Source organism: Schistocerca americana, chromosome 10 (assembly GCF_021461395.2).
Source record: "Schistocerca americana isolate TAMUIC-IGC-003095 chromosome 10, iqSchAmer2.1, whole genome shotgun sequence".
NCBI classification, from domain to species: Eukaryota; Metazoa; Arthropoda; class Insecta; order Orthoptera; family Acrididae; genus Schistocerca; species Schistocerca americana.
The window spans coordinates 100,720,117-100,738,542 of record NC_060128.1 but is presented as its reverse complement, the minus strand read 5'-3'; the positions used below and the strand labels follow the sequence as shown (position 1 = coordinate 100,738,542).

The 18,426-nt window shown below is 42.0% G+C and overlaps 1 protein-coding gene across 1 annotated transcript in view; it reads left to right on the top strand.

Annotated features, from left to right (window-relative positions):
- Positions 1-10,493, top strand: part of LOC124552722 — a 61,307-nt gene extending 50,814 nt beyond the window's left edge. Inside the window, exon 5 of the mRNA XM_047127062.1 lies at positions 9,697-10,493. Within this exon, the coding sequence (XP_046983018.1) occupies positions 9,697-9,781 (85 nt within the window). The 3' untranslated portion in view covers positions 9,782-10,493. The remainder of the gene's footprint in view (positions 1-9,696) is intronic.
- Positions 10,494-18,426: the final 7,933 nt, after the last annotated feature.

Below are 18,426 nucleotides of genomic sequence, written 5' to 3'. Positions count from 1 at the left end.
CGTCCCTTAGAAAAATTATACATGACTGTGCTTAAGCTGACACACAATATTTTTTAGAGCAACGTAATCTGACTTTCAATAAGCCCTGACTAAATTAGCCTATATGTTTCACAAATCACTTACCTCACAAAAATCTTCGCTACTCGAACTAATCAATACAGCGAGCGCCTTTACTGCCAGCTAAATAAATGATTCAAACTACTGAAGGCACTAACTACTGATAGGCATAGTTCGCAAATGAAAGATTTTGATAGAGAACAAACAATATATTTACCTTAAGAGTGTTCAAAAGTCCTAATACATATATATATATCAGTCCATGATATCCAATATCACAAATTTACTCTTTCTGATGGACACACGTCTAGATCATCCGCTCTCATAAATCCGCCATCTCACTTCCCCACATCCACCACTGCTGGCGGCTCACCTCCCACTGCGCAAAGCTACGCGCTGTTAATATCCAGCTGCCCAACACTACAATAGCGACTACTGCAACAATGCCGACCAGCCTCAGACTGCAAACAGCACAGTCAGAGATTTTCACATTTACCAATAAAAAAACCTATACAGCCTACTTACAACTACTGTTTAGTTGGCACTTGGGCGTACCCTCCGATGCTATGCGTACAAAATCCATCGGCATCATGAACTGTACCTGGCGATTTAGTAAAGCGGAGGGCATTTGCGGCGTGGGCGTTTCTAAAGGTGGCGGCAGATGACGATTGGTTGAGTAGCGTGTTGTGGACCGACGAAGCTCATTTCACGCTCCGAGGGTCTGTCAACGCCCACAACTGCAGGATTTGGGCTACCGAAAATCCTAGAACTGTCGTGGAAACTCCATTGCACGACGAGAAAGTCACGGTATGGGTTGGATTTACCGCATCTAGTGTTATCGGGCCTTTTTCCTTCGAGGAAATGCGTGATTCTGGTTTTGTAACTGCTACCGTGATGGGTGAGAGGTACGCCGATATGTTACAGAATTGCATCATCCACAGCCTGGTTGATAAGCACCTGCTGGAACGTACGATGTTTCTGCAGGATGGCGCTCCACCCCATATTGCTAGACGCGTGAAAGATCTCTTGCGCGCGTCGTTTGGTGATGATCGTGTGCTCAGCCGTCACTTTCGTCATGCTTGGCCTCCCAGGTCCCCAGACCTCAGTCCATGCGATTATTGGCTTTGGGATTACCTGAAGTCGCAAGTGTATCGTGATCGACCGACGTCTCTAGGGATGCTGAAAGACAAAATCCGACGCCAATGCTTCACCGTAACTCCGGACTTGCTTTACAGTGCTGTTCACAACATTATTCCTCGACTACAGCTATTGTTGAGGAATGATGGTTGACAAATTGAGCATTTCCTGTAAAGAACATCATCTTCGCTTTGTCTTACATTGTTATGCTAATTATTGCTATTCTGATCAGATGAAGCGCCAACTGTCGGACATTTTGTGAATCTTTTTTTTTTTGTTTTAATAAAAGCCCATGTCATTCCAAAGTACGTGTGTCAATTTTTACCTCTCTATCTACTTTATTCCGTGATTTATTCAGTTTTCAAATTTATACTGACTTTTTGATCACCCAGTAAATCCCCCCCACACTCCCCCACACCCCCAATAATGGAAGCGGTGAGTCGTCTGGAAACTGAGTGAGGATATACGCGTGTATCAAAAAGAGTCACCCAACTCCGCATGTCTACATTTCTGAAACTAATAAACATATACAACGAATTTTGATTTTTGATGAGCAGGAAACTCAAAATGTTTTTTTCATACCTTTTTATAGGTGTTCAGTATCTCCTCCTTGAGACGCCTGGCATATGTCAATGCAGTATTCAAATTGTTCGCACACTGCAGCGAGCATGTCTTGAGTTACAGCTTCCAAAGCTGCTGCCTCATTTCATTCTTTGTTGTTGGTAACGGAGGCACATAAATAGAGTCTTTTATAAGCCCCACAAGAAATAATCACATATAGTCAGGCCCGGTGACCTTGGAAGCCAGTAATGTAAGGCTGAATCATTTGGTCCAGTGCAACCAATCCATCATTCGGTAATCCTTTGATTTAAAACTTCCCACACTTCTAGATGCCACTGTGGCGGTACCCCTCCTGTTGGTAAATGAAGCAATTGAAATCAGTCTCCAACTGTGGGAAAACAAAGTTCTGAAGCATATGGAGATATGTGCTTCCTGTATCAGTGTTCTCGGCAAAGAAAAATGGACCGTACACGTTTTCCCGTGAAACTGCACAAAACACATTAAATTTTGGGGAGTCCCTCTCATGTTGCACAACCTCATGTAGTTATTCTGTACCCCAAATTCTCACATTATGACTGGTCACTTTTCGATTTAAATGGAATGTTGTCTTGTCACTAAACACTAAGCGTAGAAGAAAACTGTCGTCCTCCATGTTTTCAAGAACGAAATTACAGAACAGCCTTCACAAAGAGCTTGCAATAGCTGAATTTTTTACGGTTGCATGTGTAAAAGTGGATGCACCACACGCCAGACGGACATCGGGGGCACGTCGAGCTGTTGAGCGGTGAACGGTTTTCTGTGAAATAAATAAAAAATGTGTGTGAAACCTTATGGGACTTAACTGCTAAGGTCATCAGTCCCTAAGCTTACACACTACTTAACCTAAATTATCCTAAGAACAAACACACACAACCATGCCTGAGGGAGGACTCGAACCTCCGCCGGGACCTGCTGCACAGTCCAGGACTGTAGCCCCTAAGACCGCTCGGGTAATCCCGCGCGGCTCTGTGAAATCCTTGTGAAATTATGGTGGATGCGTTCGACGTCTGTGTCAGACATTCAGAAACGGCCCAGCGACTTGCCTTTACACAAACAACCTGTTTCTCGGAGTTGTTCATGCCATCGTCTAATACTGTGTGGTGTTGGAGGAACCACACCATACCTACGAGGTGCATTCAAGTTCTAAGGCTTCCGATTTTTTTTCTAATTAACTACTCACCCGAAATCGATGAAACTGGCGTTACTTCTCGACGTAATCGCCCTGCAGACGTACACATTTTTCACAACGCTGACGCCATGATTCCATGGCAGCGGCGAAGGCTTCTTTAGGAGTCTGTTTTGACCACTGGAAAATCGCTGAGGCAATAGCAGCACGGCTGGTGAATGTGCGGCCACGGAGAGTGTCTTTCATTGTTGGAAAAAGCCAAAAGTCACTAGGAGCCAGGTCAGGTGAGTAGGGAGCATGAGGAATCACTTCAAAGTTGTTATCACGAAGAAACTGTTGCGTAACGTTAGCTCGATGTGCGGGTGTGTTGTCTCGGTGAAACAGCACACGCGCAGCCCTTCCTGGACGTTTTTGTTGCAGTGCAGGAAGGAATTTGTTCTTCAAAACATTTTCGTAGGATGCACCTGTTACCGTAGTGCTCTTTGGAACGCAATGGGTAAGGATTACGCCCTCGCTCTCCCAGAACATGGACACCATCATTTTTTCAGCACTGGCGGTTACCCGAAATTGTTTTGGTGGCAGTGAATGTGCTTCCAATGAGCTGACTGGCGCTTTGTTTCTGGATTGAAAAATGGCATCCACGTCTCATCAATTGTCACAAAGTCCCATTCATGCTGTCGTTGCACGTCAACATTGCTCAGCAACATGCCACACGGGTAGCCGTGTGGTCGTCTGTCAGCATTTGTGGCACCCACCTGGATGACACTTTTCGCATTTTCAGGTCGTCATGCAGGATTGTGTGCACAGAACCCACAGAAATGCCAACTCTGGAGGCCATCTGTTCAGCAGTCATTCGGCGATCCGTGAAAACAATTCTCTCCACTTTCTCGATCATGTCGCCAGACTGGCTTGTGCGAGCCCAAGGTTGTTTCGGTTTGTTGTCACACGATGTTCTGCCTTCATTAAACTGTTGCACCCACGAACGCACTTTCGACACATCCATAACTCCATCACCACATGTCTCCTTCAAGTGTCGATGAATTTCAATTGGTTTCACACCACGCAAATCCAGAAAACGAATGATTGCACGCTGTTCAAGTAAGGAAAACGTCGCCATTTTAAGTATTTAAAACAGTTCTCATTCTCGCCGCTGTCGGTAAAATTCCATCTGCCATACGGTGTTGCCATCTCTGGGACGTACTGACAATGAACGCAGCCTCATTTTAAAACAATGCACATGTTTCTATCTCTTTCCAGTCCGGAGAAAAAAAATCGGAGGCCTTAGAACTTGAATGCACCTCGTAGTACGAAATTCACGCTGAACTGTTATTACTGACCCGCACTGCGCAAAACGCGGAACACAAAAAGCTTTCTCTTGTCCCGACACCATTTTTACTAGAACTGAAGTGGGCACACACTAGTGCTACCTAGCGGGAAGCAAGTAATACTCTAGTCTCTGCTCTTTCCAACAATATCTCAGTTAACGTAACAGTTATGTTTTTTAAAAATCAGATGATCCTTTCTGATAAACCCTGTACAAATAATCGCGTTAACCATAGAACACTTTCGTATTATATAATCCTCATGTCTGTTAATTAAAAGTAAACAGTATTTATGATAAAAGTGAAACTGTCAGAGCCGGCCGGAGTGGCCGATCGGTTCTAGGCGCTACAGTATGGAACCGCGCGACCGCTCCGGTCGCAGGTTCGAATCCTGCTTCGGGCATGGATGTGTGTGATGTCCTTAGGTTAGCTAGGTTTAAGTAGTTCTAAGTTCTAGGGGACTGATGACCACAGCAGTTAAGTCCCATAGTGCTCAGAGCCATTTGAAACTGTCAGTATTTAATTCAGCTTTTACTCGAAAATTGTTCATTTGTAACTTACAACAGAGGCATATTGTAGTAAAAATAAAAAGAAATACACATTTATCATATAACGTTAGAAAACGCAATTTGCTCAAAAAAAGGTAAAATTTACAAATAATGCAAAATAAAAACATATCAAACATAATTTTAATACTTCATCGAATTTATATAAAAGATGTTTCTGTTCATCCACGCTAATAAATAATAACGCGGGGCTTTTGCCTTTGACCATAATCAAGAACTTTCTACAGAGCGGAACAACAACAATAATAATATAGATTTATTTTTATTTTTGTGCATCTAAAGCGTACTTGTTTATATAAAAGTGCGGAGGTTAGACAATCAACTAACTTTTATTACGCATAAAAAATAAGTTATATGTTGCAAGGATATAGAGTACACAGTGGACTAACTCTGAAAAATGTGCAGTCCTAATTATGAGCAAAAGAAACAGAAAACAAAGAGAATCCATCAGCTCCCACTTTCTCTCTCACACAATCCCCTATGTTTCTTTCTCTACAAATGCTGCCAACGCTACGGATAATCCTGCTGTTTGGTAAGTCATTTATGTATTTTACCAGACCAATCAAAACATAGTTTTGGTAGAGGGCAACTCTAACAAGCTCGGAAAATTCGGGACCAGATATTGCATGAAAATTACGATTGGCAAATTCTCTTACTTCCTTAGAAAGAGAGGACCTGGATAAGCTTATGGAAACTGCAGCACTGAGAAATAACGCTAGCTACGTGAATGAAACAAAGTGGCAGACTTCGTTCTGAATCGACTTCTGATCTATGGAACTAGACTGGAGGAGCATTGAATGAGTATCTTCAGAGATGTGGCACAAACACACTCCATTTCCGTTAGAAACCTGTTCAGCATGGTTTAGGGTGTGGAATTTTGCTGTGAACAGAGTACTGAGAAGGAGTAGGCCAGTGTTACTAGCATCCTGTAGCAAGGCTGTTTTGGTTCGAAACTGTCCACAAACATGTTTCAGAGAATGTTGTACGAATTCTCTTAGTCAAGTAGCTGTTCAGTAACGAGGTGTGTGAGAAAAATAATGATACCGATTTTTCACCAACCATATTTTGTACCTTTTCTCAAACAACAATCTGCCCCTTCAAAGTAGTTCCCTTCGGCAGCTATACATCGGCGAAGTCATTGTTACGTCTTGGTAGCAGAGCTGAAAACTTTTAACATCTCACTAACACTCTTTTGAATATTCTTCAAAGTCCCAAAATGACATGCTTTTAAGCATTTTTCAATTTCGGGAAAAGAAGTCACAAGATGAATAGCGGGGTTACGGAACAACAGGAATCCCTTTTGAGGTCAAAAATTCCGCGATGGAAGAGGGTGTGTGACATGGGACTTCACCAAAATGCAGCATCCACATGTCTGCAGTGTCGTGATTCAATCACTTCACCCTTTCCCTGGAGCCAAACAGATCTTTATAAAACACTTGGTTCATAGTTTGTTCTGGAGGAATTAATTCCTTATGCACGACACCCATACTGCCAATGAACCAAATTTTGAACTTGGAACATCTCGCTGAGAAAGGTTCATCTTCAACATGTGCTATGTAGTACGGTGGAGGTCGAAAAGTCGAAAATTTACAGACTGGCCGCACAAGAAAGGGATCCTTTTAAGAGGTATTTGGCAACATAAAATCGTTGAGCCACAGGACATGCTTTTCTGTGTTGAAAGGAGTGTCTAATTCTTTGCAGAAGGCTCTCAGCAGGATAAGTGGTCTCTAATTAGGTGTGGTTTCCCACAGCCCCAGTGAATTTCCGTTATGGCACTTTGGGAAAACGTTGGATTTAAACTTTTAGAATCCAGTTTTCTGATTGGGTCATACTCATCTGCAGAGCCCGCACATTGTCATCGTGTCTACGTGCAGAGCATCAAATATGCCATTTGGAGAATTATTTCGTATATTTGGAAAGATTTGCTGCCTTCTTCCCTTATCTAAGAGTAACTGGTAGTATAATTGCAGATCAGAGTACAAATTATATGCTGGACCTCTTGAAGCAGTTTTCTTACATGTTCTGTGTCCAAAACCGTTTAACTAGTCCTTTCCACCCACAAGTGAGTAGGCGTTACCATTGGTTCGACAAAGACAGGGGTAACACTCATTTTTCCCGAGTATATGACATCAAGCGCAATATCGACGACAGCAGGAACACCTATCGAATATCGACAGCGTTCGATACAGGTCTTTCACAAGGCGTCATGCTCACATTTCGCATATTAGTAAAAAACACGTCATTCTTTAATCGAATTCCTATCATTACTGTTGTAACTAAAGGTCTAGTAAGGATTTATCGACGGTTAACGCCTTCTCATAAGAGTATTCTCTCAGGAGTGAATCGTTATCGTCAATAATTTACGAATTAAGTACGAAACACGCTTGTGTTACGATTTGCAGTATGCCGTTTCAAGGTAATGCACCCATGAACACCTAACACCAACACGTCATTATTATAATTTAAATCAGTTAATAATGCATCAACCATGTAAGGTTCCAAGAGATGCTATGATAATAAAGAAAGGATTTCACACGTCAGAACGCTAGCGTAATGGATAACGTCGATCTTTCTGGAGTCGCACGATGTAAGTTAGCATCTCGCCACACGTAAATACACTGAAACACCAAAGAAACTGGTACAGCTGCCTAATATCGCGTAGGGCCCCCGAGAGCACGTAGAAGTGCCGCAAAACGACGTGGCGTGGACTCGACAAATGTCTGAACTGACACTATGAATTCTGCAGGGCTGTCCCTAAATCCGTAAGAGTTCGAGGGGGTGGAGATCTCTTCTGAACAGAACGTTGCAAGGCATCCCAGATATGCTAAATAATATTCATGTCTGAGACGTCTGGTGGCCGGCGGAAGTGTTTAAACTCATAAGCGTTCCTGGAGCCACTCTGTAGCAATTCTGGAGGTGTGGGGTGTCGCATTGTTCTGCTGGAACTGCCCAAGTCCGTCGGAACGCACAGTGGACATGAATAGATGCTGATGATCAGACATGATGCTTTCATACGTGTGAGTTTGGGGATGTCCGGATACTTCTGATCACATGGTGTATGTAGTGTAAATCATTGTCAGTACCGTCGAAAACTGGATCGTCTACACAAGCGAGCTTAAAAGAAAGAATCTTACTCTAAAGGTGAGAACTAATCTTGAAAAATATCTCTTCCTGAAGATTTACGAATATATGTCCTGGTATTATTGTCTCTTGCAATGAGACATTTGTTTTAAATATGGCCGCATGGGGTAGCTGGTTCTTAGCGTAAGTTATTTTAAGTTATTTTAAGGGGCTCCGGAAAGGCTCAAAATCATGAAAAGTTCAATTTTTACTTTTTTGCGTTTTCTGAATCTGCAGACTATTACCTTTTAATAGATATATAATTTATTCAATTCCGAAGACTACAACTATTTTTAAATTTTTTTTGAAATGTGTTCTACATGGGCGTGACCCACTGTGGCGCTGTTAAACTGCTGTCAAATGGTGTTATTATTAACGTCCGTGTGCAACAGGTACATTTTAGTGATGTGAGATAAAGTATGTGTTGTGGCTAACCTGTGATGGTTCAATATATATCGCTGGTGTGACTGTCGATTGTTTCATGTTTATTTACTCTGTCGTTATCTCGAAAATATTCGTAATTAATTCTGTTTCTTGAGTCTCTGTTTTGTTGAAGTATAATAATGAGTAAAAGTAAAGTTATTAGAAATCCTCTGAAGGCTTTTAAGAAAAGGAGAAATGTTGGAAAGCCAAAGGTATGTGTTATTACTGTAAACAATAAATACGATAACCAAGTGAGTGAACCTAACCTCTCAAGTATACCTGCCCATAGCAGTCAAAGTGGGAAAGAAAATACTTCACAGAAGAAGCTTGGTTCAATGGGTGAAAACTATGAATGTTTTATGGGCGAATCGGATGTGAATGAAATATTTGATATGTCGGTTCTCAAAGGAATTTTTTGAAACTGTGTAAGATGTATTCATTGTAGTGAAGTTGGTCTGGAACTCTCCATAATAAAGCACGTAGGACTTGCTAGTAAAATACAAGCAGACGTTCATACATGACCACCTTTTGGAACAGTGTTGCAGTAATTGCAACTGAAGAAAATGGTAGCAAAATCTACGAACACAACAACGAGCGATGCTTGCTTTAGACAAGGAACGACTTCGGGCTGCAGACAGGGCTATAAAGACTCTAGAAATACAAGCAAGAGTAAACAGGAGGAGGAACAAGAGGAAGCTGGAGGAGGAGTTTGCAGAGGATGAAGATAATCCATCCTACGGACCTGGAATGCACTAAAAAGTTAATCCAATCTTCGTCGCTCGATTCCCAAAACTTTTATTTTCTCATACTAATTACATGTTTTCTAAGGATCTTCCAAACATATTTGTTTCAAACTTTCAGTAAATGTTACACACTACCTTCTGCATAATTTAACACAGCCTTTTTCCAAAAAACTGTGTAGTTTTGAATATATAAATAAAAAATAGCAAAAAAATGTTGTGAATTTTCATTACAATTGAAAAAAAATCATCTTTAATAACTGAACTAAAATTTTTAAAATCCCTGTGTTAAGTTGTAGCCCATATTCCAATAAATAATCTGTAAAAAGTTCAACTTCCTACCTCAAATACTTTGTGAGGAAAGATGTAATTTATAAGCGTTATTTTAACATTGCAAGTATAGGGCGTTCCGGAGCCCCTTAAGTGGTGTGTAATCCTAGGAACCGATGCACAAAAGAGTACTGAGAAAGAGATTTCCCATCAGAAAAGCACGCACAGACTATACAGAGGTAAAATGTTGCTTGAACAGGTCTCACTTCACGAGAATCAAATCATTTCCGTGTTTGTTGTGGTTGCTCAAGCGTTGTTTGTTTTGTTGTTCACAGGAACCGACAGCTTACCAGGTATATCCCACTGACGGCTTCTGGGGCCAGAAGTGACCACCAGCGTAGACACTTTTGGAGGAGGTGACGAGGCGACTCGGGATCACTACTGTGCGGCCAGTACCTCAGGAACGAGATGTGTGAAGCGCCTTACACTGGGCAAAGTGCATACTCGAATGGACAGAACTGAGGTGGCTCGCAACCTACTCACATCGCTTCAGACCGGGCCGCGTCATCTCTCTCCACGTTCCCGTGGGGACGATGAGACTGATATCATGTCTCTTATAGAGACCTCTTACGTCTATGTGGATCATTACTGCACAGAGGTTGGACAAAATAACACGCTCATGCACCTAGTCTGTGGCAGTACTGCTTACGACCCGTTCTGGCACAAGTGAAAACCAAAAATGAAATTTAATTTGTTACAGACATCCCACTGAAAGAAAACTCTGGGAATAAATTGTTTACACTAGGGTGTCCACATTGTTTTCAGTTTCCCGTAGTGGACACACTTTGATACAACTGCATCTTAGACTGACCGCTCCAAAGAGGGCATACAGAGTGGTTGTCATAGATATATTGTTCTATTTATATTTATCATTTGTGTATGTTCAGATTGTTTGTGTTCTTATATTTAACTATTTATAAACAGTCTTTTCAAATATAATGAACATCTGTTTGTCTGTGTTGTAATATTTTCTATTTATACACAACTTCTAGAGATATGACAATAAATTGATACATATGTACCATATATTATGTATAAAATATATTATTAAAATTACCCACTAAATCACTAAGCCTTTACTATTTATACACATATTTTTTTTGTGTTGTTATATTTAACTATTTATACACAGCTTCCTGAGCCATGACAATAAATAATTGACAAATATGTACGATACGTTGTCTATAAAATTATTAATCTTACGTAGGAGGTCACTAAGCCATTATTATTTATACACAGCCCCTTCAGATACGCTAAAAATCATTGATAGATGTGTACTGTATGTTATCTGTTACATAAAATCATTAAACGTACCCAGTAAGCCACTAAGCAATTACTTTGTGTGATTAATTTACTGTAGATCCAAGTGATCATGTTTAGAAGTGTGTCACTGTACACAAAGGTGTTTGATTTCAATGTGAAATTAATACCTATTTTCCCGTTCAAATTAACACAGCTAGACGTTACTTTCGTTTATCAGTTCTTCCAATATTGCGATTGGTCTGTTTCAGCTAGAATGCAACCCATTCCGTTGTGCACTGAGGTCACCAATATTCTGTTGTTGTTATACACGTTTGTCTTATTGCTTACCCACGTTTATTCTGCTGGCCAACATATATAACCATCTAGGAGATACTGAGGCTACGATATGGACTGCAGAACTGCCTCATTAAATAAAAATTACAACGCTTTTCCTTAAAGAATGGTTTTTCTCATTTTTTGTACTTCTACACAGTGGAAAGCTGCCTATTTTACTGCTATTTTATTCATCAAAAATTCCAAAATTTGTTGTTTCCTTGTTTCCATCGCTTTTAAAACATTTGCAGTTCGTAGCCCTTTTCAGGTCTCAGATATTGAAGTAAATACATTTTTGAATAAACGATTTTAAAACACAGCGTTAAAAGTAAACGAGAACTGTGTATTGAAATAGGAATCGTCAGTCGCATCTTTTCTAAGAATTATGTAGTTATAGTATTTGTCAATTACAATGTGTACAGTCCATTCACTTATGTTACGAGATGGCATCAAAGTCAATATTTCACCAGAGACTACAAAACACTTACTTAAAAACCAACAACATATCTTTCACAAAACGCCTTTTTCAGTGCCTAGGGACTCGGTAGAACCTTCACAGTGAGGAGAATGGTTATACAGCGTTTGGAATAAAATGTGGATAAATATTAGACCATCGTAAATAAAGGCCTCCTTTTTTGTGTCGTTCTTCCATTTGTGTTCTAGGCTCACAGCCTGTTTCGTCCTGACTTATAGCATAGCATTCCCCTTAGAACAATAAGCATTTCACTGTTTCGTATTGGCTCTCACTCTGTTGAAATGGAGCCCCTACATTAGACATGCTGGTCCTATTTTCTCCCTGAAACAGCAAACTCTAAAATTGTCATCTGTTACATTGTCTAAGTGACCTGGGAGGGAACACGTTCTTACTTTTCTCAGTAATTTTATTTTATTCCACTGAATAATTGTGAAAACCGTCAAAGAACCTGAAAGGTAGTTACGCTATGAGAAGTGCTGATTTTGTCTGTGATGTTTACCACTCCTGAGTAGATTTATAAAGAAGATGCTATTGATTCTAGGGTTTATATTATAGCCACGTAGTCAGTACACGTGGGCAAGAATTAGGTGTCGAATGTTCGGTGAAGTAGATGTGTGTGCTGGTGTGACATCCGAATGCAGTTGCAACCACTTGGAATTGAGGAAAAACAGAATTGCAGAAAGTAGGATGTGGCGTTTAGGGAACATTTCTTATTCTGGTTAGCCAACTGTCGCAAGTAGCATTGTTTGGCTATTACGTGCTGTTGTTTCAAATAATGTAGAATGTACATGAACTCAGGAAAGAATCACAACATCCTCCATCCGTTTTTCTTTCAGAGCACTGAACAAAACATCTGAAGAGTCAACTTCACGGACGTAAGCTGTCTTGTCTAAGGCACGAATGTCATGAGCTTGGTGTTTGGTATTCACATTACAGTAACAATGATCAGCAATGCAGTCTTATTCATACTTTCTCAATTTCACTGAATCCCGCAAGTATTATTTTAGTAACGCCAAAAGCAGCGTAATTTCTTTAAGCTCATTGCGCGGAAAAGTAATTGCTTTGCAACAGCACGTTTATCAGTTGTCACACAGGTAAGCCAAGTAATGTATTAGATCGAAAAAAGTAAACATTGATTTCTGCACTTACAGAACACTGAATGTTTACTCAGATTACATTCAGTGAAACAATAATTGGTTCGAGATACATTCTGTGGCTCTGTCGTTTCTATGGGAAATCTAAGAACTGAAATCCTCACATATTATAAACATGGAGGAACGTGTGTACAGTACTGGCCATTAAAACTGCTACACCACGAAGAAATGCAGATGGTAAACGGGTATTCATTGGACAAATATACTAGAACTGACATGTGATTACATTTTCACGCAATTTGGGTGCATAGATCCTGACAAATCAATACCCACAACAACCACCTCTGGCCGTAATAACGGCCTTGATACGCCTGGGCACTGATCCAAACAGAGCTTGGAGGGCGTGTACAGGTACAGCTGCCCATGCAGCTTCCACACGATACCACAGTTCATCCAGAGTAGTGACTGGTGTATTGTGACGAGCCAGTTGCTCGGCCACCACTGACCAGACGTTTCCAGTTGGTGACGGATCTGGAGAATGTGCTGGCCAGGGCAGCAGTCTAACATTTTCTGTATCCAGAAAGGCCCGTACAGGACCTGCAACATGCGGTCGTGCATTATCCTGCTGAAATGTAGGTGATACGCCAGTATGGCGATGACGAATACACGCTTGCGATGTGCGTTTACCACGATGTCGCCAAACACGGATGCGACCATCATGATGCTGTAAACAGAACCTGGATTCATCAGAAAAAAATGAAGTTTTGCCATTCGTGCACCCAGGTTCGTCGTTGAGTACACCATCACAGGCGCTCCTGTCTGTGATGCAGCGTCAAGAATAACCGCAGCCATGGTCTCCGAGCTGATAGTCCATGTTGCTGCAAACGTCGAACTGTTCGTGTAAATGAATGTTGTCTTGCAAACTTCCCCATTTGTTGACTCAGGCATCCAGACGTGGCTGCACGATCCTTTACAGCTATGTGGATAAGATGCCAGCCATCACGACTGCTAGTGATACGAGGCCGTTGGGAATTCTGCACGGCGTTCCGTATTACCCTCCTGAACCCACCAATTCCGTATTCTGCTAACAGTCATTGGAGCTAGATCAACGCGAGCAGCAATGCCGCGATACGATAAACCGCAATCGCGATGGGCTACAATCCGACCTTTATCAACGTCGGAAACGTGCTGGTACGCATTTATCCTCCTTACACGAGGCATCACAACAACGTTTCACCAGGCAACGCCGGTCAACTGCTGTTTGTTTATGAGAAATCGGTTGGAAACTTCCCTCATGTCAGGACGTTTTAGGCGTCGCCACCGGCGCCAGTCTCGTGTGAATGCTCTGAAAAGCTAATTATTTGCGTATCACAGCATCTTCTTCCTATCGGTTAAATTTTGCGTCTGTAGCACGTCATCTTCGTGGTGTAGCAATTTTAATGGCCAGTGGTGTATGTATGTACGGTGAAGCACCAAAGAAACTGGTATACGCATGAGTATTAAAATACAGATTGAAATACAGAGATATGTAAACAGGCAGAATACGGCGCTGCGTGTATCGTTTCAAATTGTATCGAGTGGATGGACGTGCACGGGTATGGAGACAACCTCGTGAATTCATGGACCCTGCATGTCAGCACGGGACTGATCAAGCTGGTGGAGGCTCTGTAATGGTGTGGGGCGTGTGCAGTTGGAGTGATATGGGACCCCCGATACGTCTAAATACGACTCTGGCAGGTGACACGTACGTAAGCATCCCGCCTTGGAAATTTGGAAATTTGTCGTAAGCTCGTATGGGACCAAACGGCTAAGGTCATCGTTCCCTAGGCTTACACACTACTTAATCTAACTGAAACTAAGGGCAAAACACGTACACAAGCCCGAGGGAGGACTCGAACCTCCGAAGGGTGGCCGCCCAAACCGTGGCAAGGCGCCCAGACCTCGCGACTACCCTGCGCCATGCCGTCTGATCACCTCCATCCATTCATGTCCATTGTGCTTTCCGACCGACTCGAGCAATTTCATCAGGACAATACGACACTCCATACGTCCAGGATTGGTACAGAGTGGCTCGGGGAATACTCTTCTGAGTTGAAACACTTAAGCTAGTCACCAAACTCCCCAGAGATATCCTCATTGAGCATATCTGGGATGCCTTGCAACGTGCTGTTCAGAAGAGACCCCCACCTCCTCGTACCCGTACGCATTGATGGACAGCCCTGCAGGATTCGTGGTGTCAGTTCCCTCCAGCACTCCTTCAGACATCAGTCGAGTCCATGCCACGTCGTGTTGTGGCAGATCTGCGTGCTCGCGGGGGTCATACGCGACTTTAGGCAGGTGTACCAGTTTCTATGACTCTGCAGTGTAGACCGAGAGGCAGTTCTCATTTACAATCACTCAGGAAAAACAATACAAAAATGTCAAAAACGCAAAACGTCAGTTCATATCACGGTATAAAATTGTATAATAAACTGCCAAACGATATCAAACAGGTGTAACGTCCCCTTAGAAAAATTATACATGACTGTGCTTAAACTGACACACAATATTTTTAGCGCAACGCAATCTGACTTTCAATAATCCCTACAAAAGAATGGCCCTGACTAACAATAACCTATACCTTTCATGAATCACTTGCCTCACAAAAACCTTCGTTACTTGAACTACTGCAATACAGCGAGCGCCAATACTGCCAGCTAAATAAAAGATTCTAACTACTGAAGTCACTAACTACTGATAGGCATAGTTACCAAATGAACGATTTTGATAGAGAACAAACCATGTATTTACCTTAATAATGTTCAAAAGTCATTATATATATATATATCAGCTCATCACATCCAGCCTTACAAATTTACTCTCTCTGATGGACACATGTCCAGATCATCCGCTCTCAAAACTCCGCCATCTCTCTCCACATCCACCACTGCTGACGGCTCACCTCCAACTGCGCAACGCCACGCGCTGTTAACAGCCAATTGCCCAAAACTACGATAGCAAATTCCAACAATGCAAACCACCCACAGACAGCACACAGCACAGTCAGTGATTTCCATACAGAGGGCTAGGTGACGTTACCAACATAAAAACCTAAGCAGTCTACTTACACAGGCACCTATAACTTCCTTCATAAGTAATACATACTGGACAATTAACGATTATACAGGGTGAAAAGTATTTAAACCGACAAACTCTGGGAGGTTGTAGGGGACATCAAAACAAATATTTTTCCCTAATGTCATTTTTTCCTATGAGGATTATTTAAACCAGTGGAGGGCGTATTACGCTCTACAGTTGTAGGCAACTGCTGTCCACCAGTGTAGTAGTGCATTGTCTCTGTTTACTAATGGAGCGATACACCTGGAGTGAGTACACTGATATGGTTGGTGCGTACTACGTAGCGCACCACAACGGACGAGCTGCACAGCGGGTTTATCAGCAACAATATCCTAATCGCCGTATCCCGCATCATACGACCTTTGCTGCTGTGTACCAATGTCTGCGTGAGACCGGGCCATTTAGCAGATTACCTGGACAGGGACGCCCTCGCACGGTAAGAACGCTGCAATTTGAGGAAGTTGTCCTGCAGCATGTGGAGCGGGATCTTTCAGTCAGCACTCGTGCAATTTTACGTAACACGAGGACGAATCAGACGAATGTAAGAACAGTCCTTCGAGAGCAATTCTTACGTCCATTTCACTTACAGCGTGTCCACAACCTGGAATCAGTTGATTATCCACCCAGAGCACAGTTTTCGCAGTAGTCCCTGGAACAGTGTGAAATGCATCCTACATTTCCATCCTATGTGTTATTTACCGAAGAAGCAACGTTCGGGCGTGATGGAGTTTTCAACATTCACAATTCGCATGTTTGGAGTGGGGATAACCCACATGCCACAGTTACTAGCGCTTATTAAGTGCTCTTCTTCGTTAATGTGTGGGTCAGTGTTGTTGGGGACTGTCTAATTGGGCCGTATCTGCTAGCTAGGTCATTATATGGCACGCATTATTACAATTTTTTCGCCAGAGCATTGCCAGAATTTCTGGAAGACGTCCCGCTCCCTACAAGACAATGCATGTGGTTCCAGCATGACGGGGCGCCGGCACATTTCAGTCGTGTGCGTCCGTTCCTGGACCGACGGTTCCCAGAAACGTGTATTGGCAGAGGTGGTCCTGTACCATGGCCTGCTCGAGCCCCAGATATGTCCCCTCTGGACTTTTTTGTGTGGGGAGAGATGCGGAACCTTGTTTACGCAACTCCTGTTGCATCAGAAGAGGATCTGGTTGCCCGGATAGTAGCAGCAGCAGGAACAATTCAGGATACTCTTGGGTTTTTGCCCGTGTCAGACAGAACATGATCCCACGGTGTAACCTTTGTTTACGTGTCAATGGAGGCATTTTTGAAATCTACTGTAATTGACACTGGGTTGTGTTAATCTGTTGTCTCTTGGTCATAAGAAAAATGGAAAATGTTTGTTGGTTTAAATGATTTGCCGCCAGAGAAATCTTCCTCTACTGGTTTAAATACTTCTCATAGGAACAAATGACATTAGGAAAAAATATTTGTTTTGATGTCCCCTACAACCTCCCAGAGTTTGTCGATTTAAATACTTTTCACCCTTTATAGAGAGGGAGCGAAAGGCTATTTACAATTTGTACAGAAAGCAGATGGTAATTATAAGAGTCGAGGGGCATGAAAGGGAAGCATTGCTTGGGAAGGGAGTGAGACAGGGTTGTAGCCTATCCCCGACGTTATTCAATCTGTATATTGAGCAAGCAGTGAAGGAAACAAAAGAAAAATTCGGAGTAGGTATTAAAATCCAAGGAGAAGAAATAAAAACTTTGAGGTTCGCCGATGACATTGTAATTCTGTCAGAGACAGCAAAGGACTTGGAAGAGCAGTTGAACGGAATGGATAGTGTCTTGAAGGGAGGATATAAGAAGAATATCAACAAAACCAAAACGAGGATAATGGAATGTAGTCGAATTAAGTTGGATGATGCTGAGGGAATTAGATTAGGAAATGAGACACTTAAAGTAGTAAAGGAGTTTTGCTATTTGGGGAGCAAAATAACTGATGATGGTCGAAGTAGAGAGGATATAAAATGTAGACTGGCAATGACAAGGAAAGCGTTTCTGAAGAAGAGAAATTTGTTAACATCGAGTATAGATTTAAGTGTCAGGAAGTCGTTTCTGAAAGTATTTGTATGGAGTGTAGCCATGTATGGAACTGAAACATGGGCGACAAATAGTTTAGACAAGAAGAGAATAGAAGCTTTCGAAATGTCGTGCTACAGATGAATGCTGAAGATTACATGGGTAGATCACATAACTAATGAGGAGGTACTGAATAGGATTGGGGAGAAGAGAAGTTTGTGGTACAACTTGACCGGAAGAAGGGATCGGTTGGTATGACATGTTCTGAGGCATCAAGGGATCACCAATTTAGTATTGGAGGCCAGCATGGAGGGTAAAAATCGTAGAGGGAGACCAAGAGATGAATACATTAAGCAGATTCAGAAGGATGTAGGCTGCAGCAGGTAGTGGGAGATGAAAAAGCTTGCACAGGATAGAGTAGCATGGAGAGCTGCATCAAACCAGTCTCAGGACTGAAGACCACAACAACAACAGAGAGAGTAGTGAATAGTGATAATGAAAGATGGTAATCACCACATTTGCCGCATTTCAAGGCATGATCGTAGTTCACTATTTTCACAAATTAATCATGTGTCATGATGTAAAATGCAGTACAGTGTAATTTATACGTTGTTTCGTACCTCTTTTTATCGATTCTACGTTGAAATAATTTAACTTGGTATGATATTATGCTTTTGCTTGTTTTCAATTCTGTGGAGTGATACC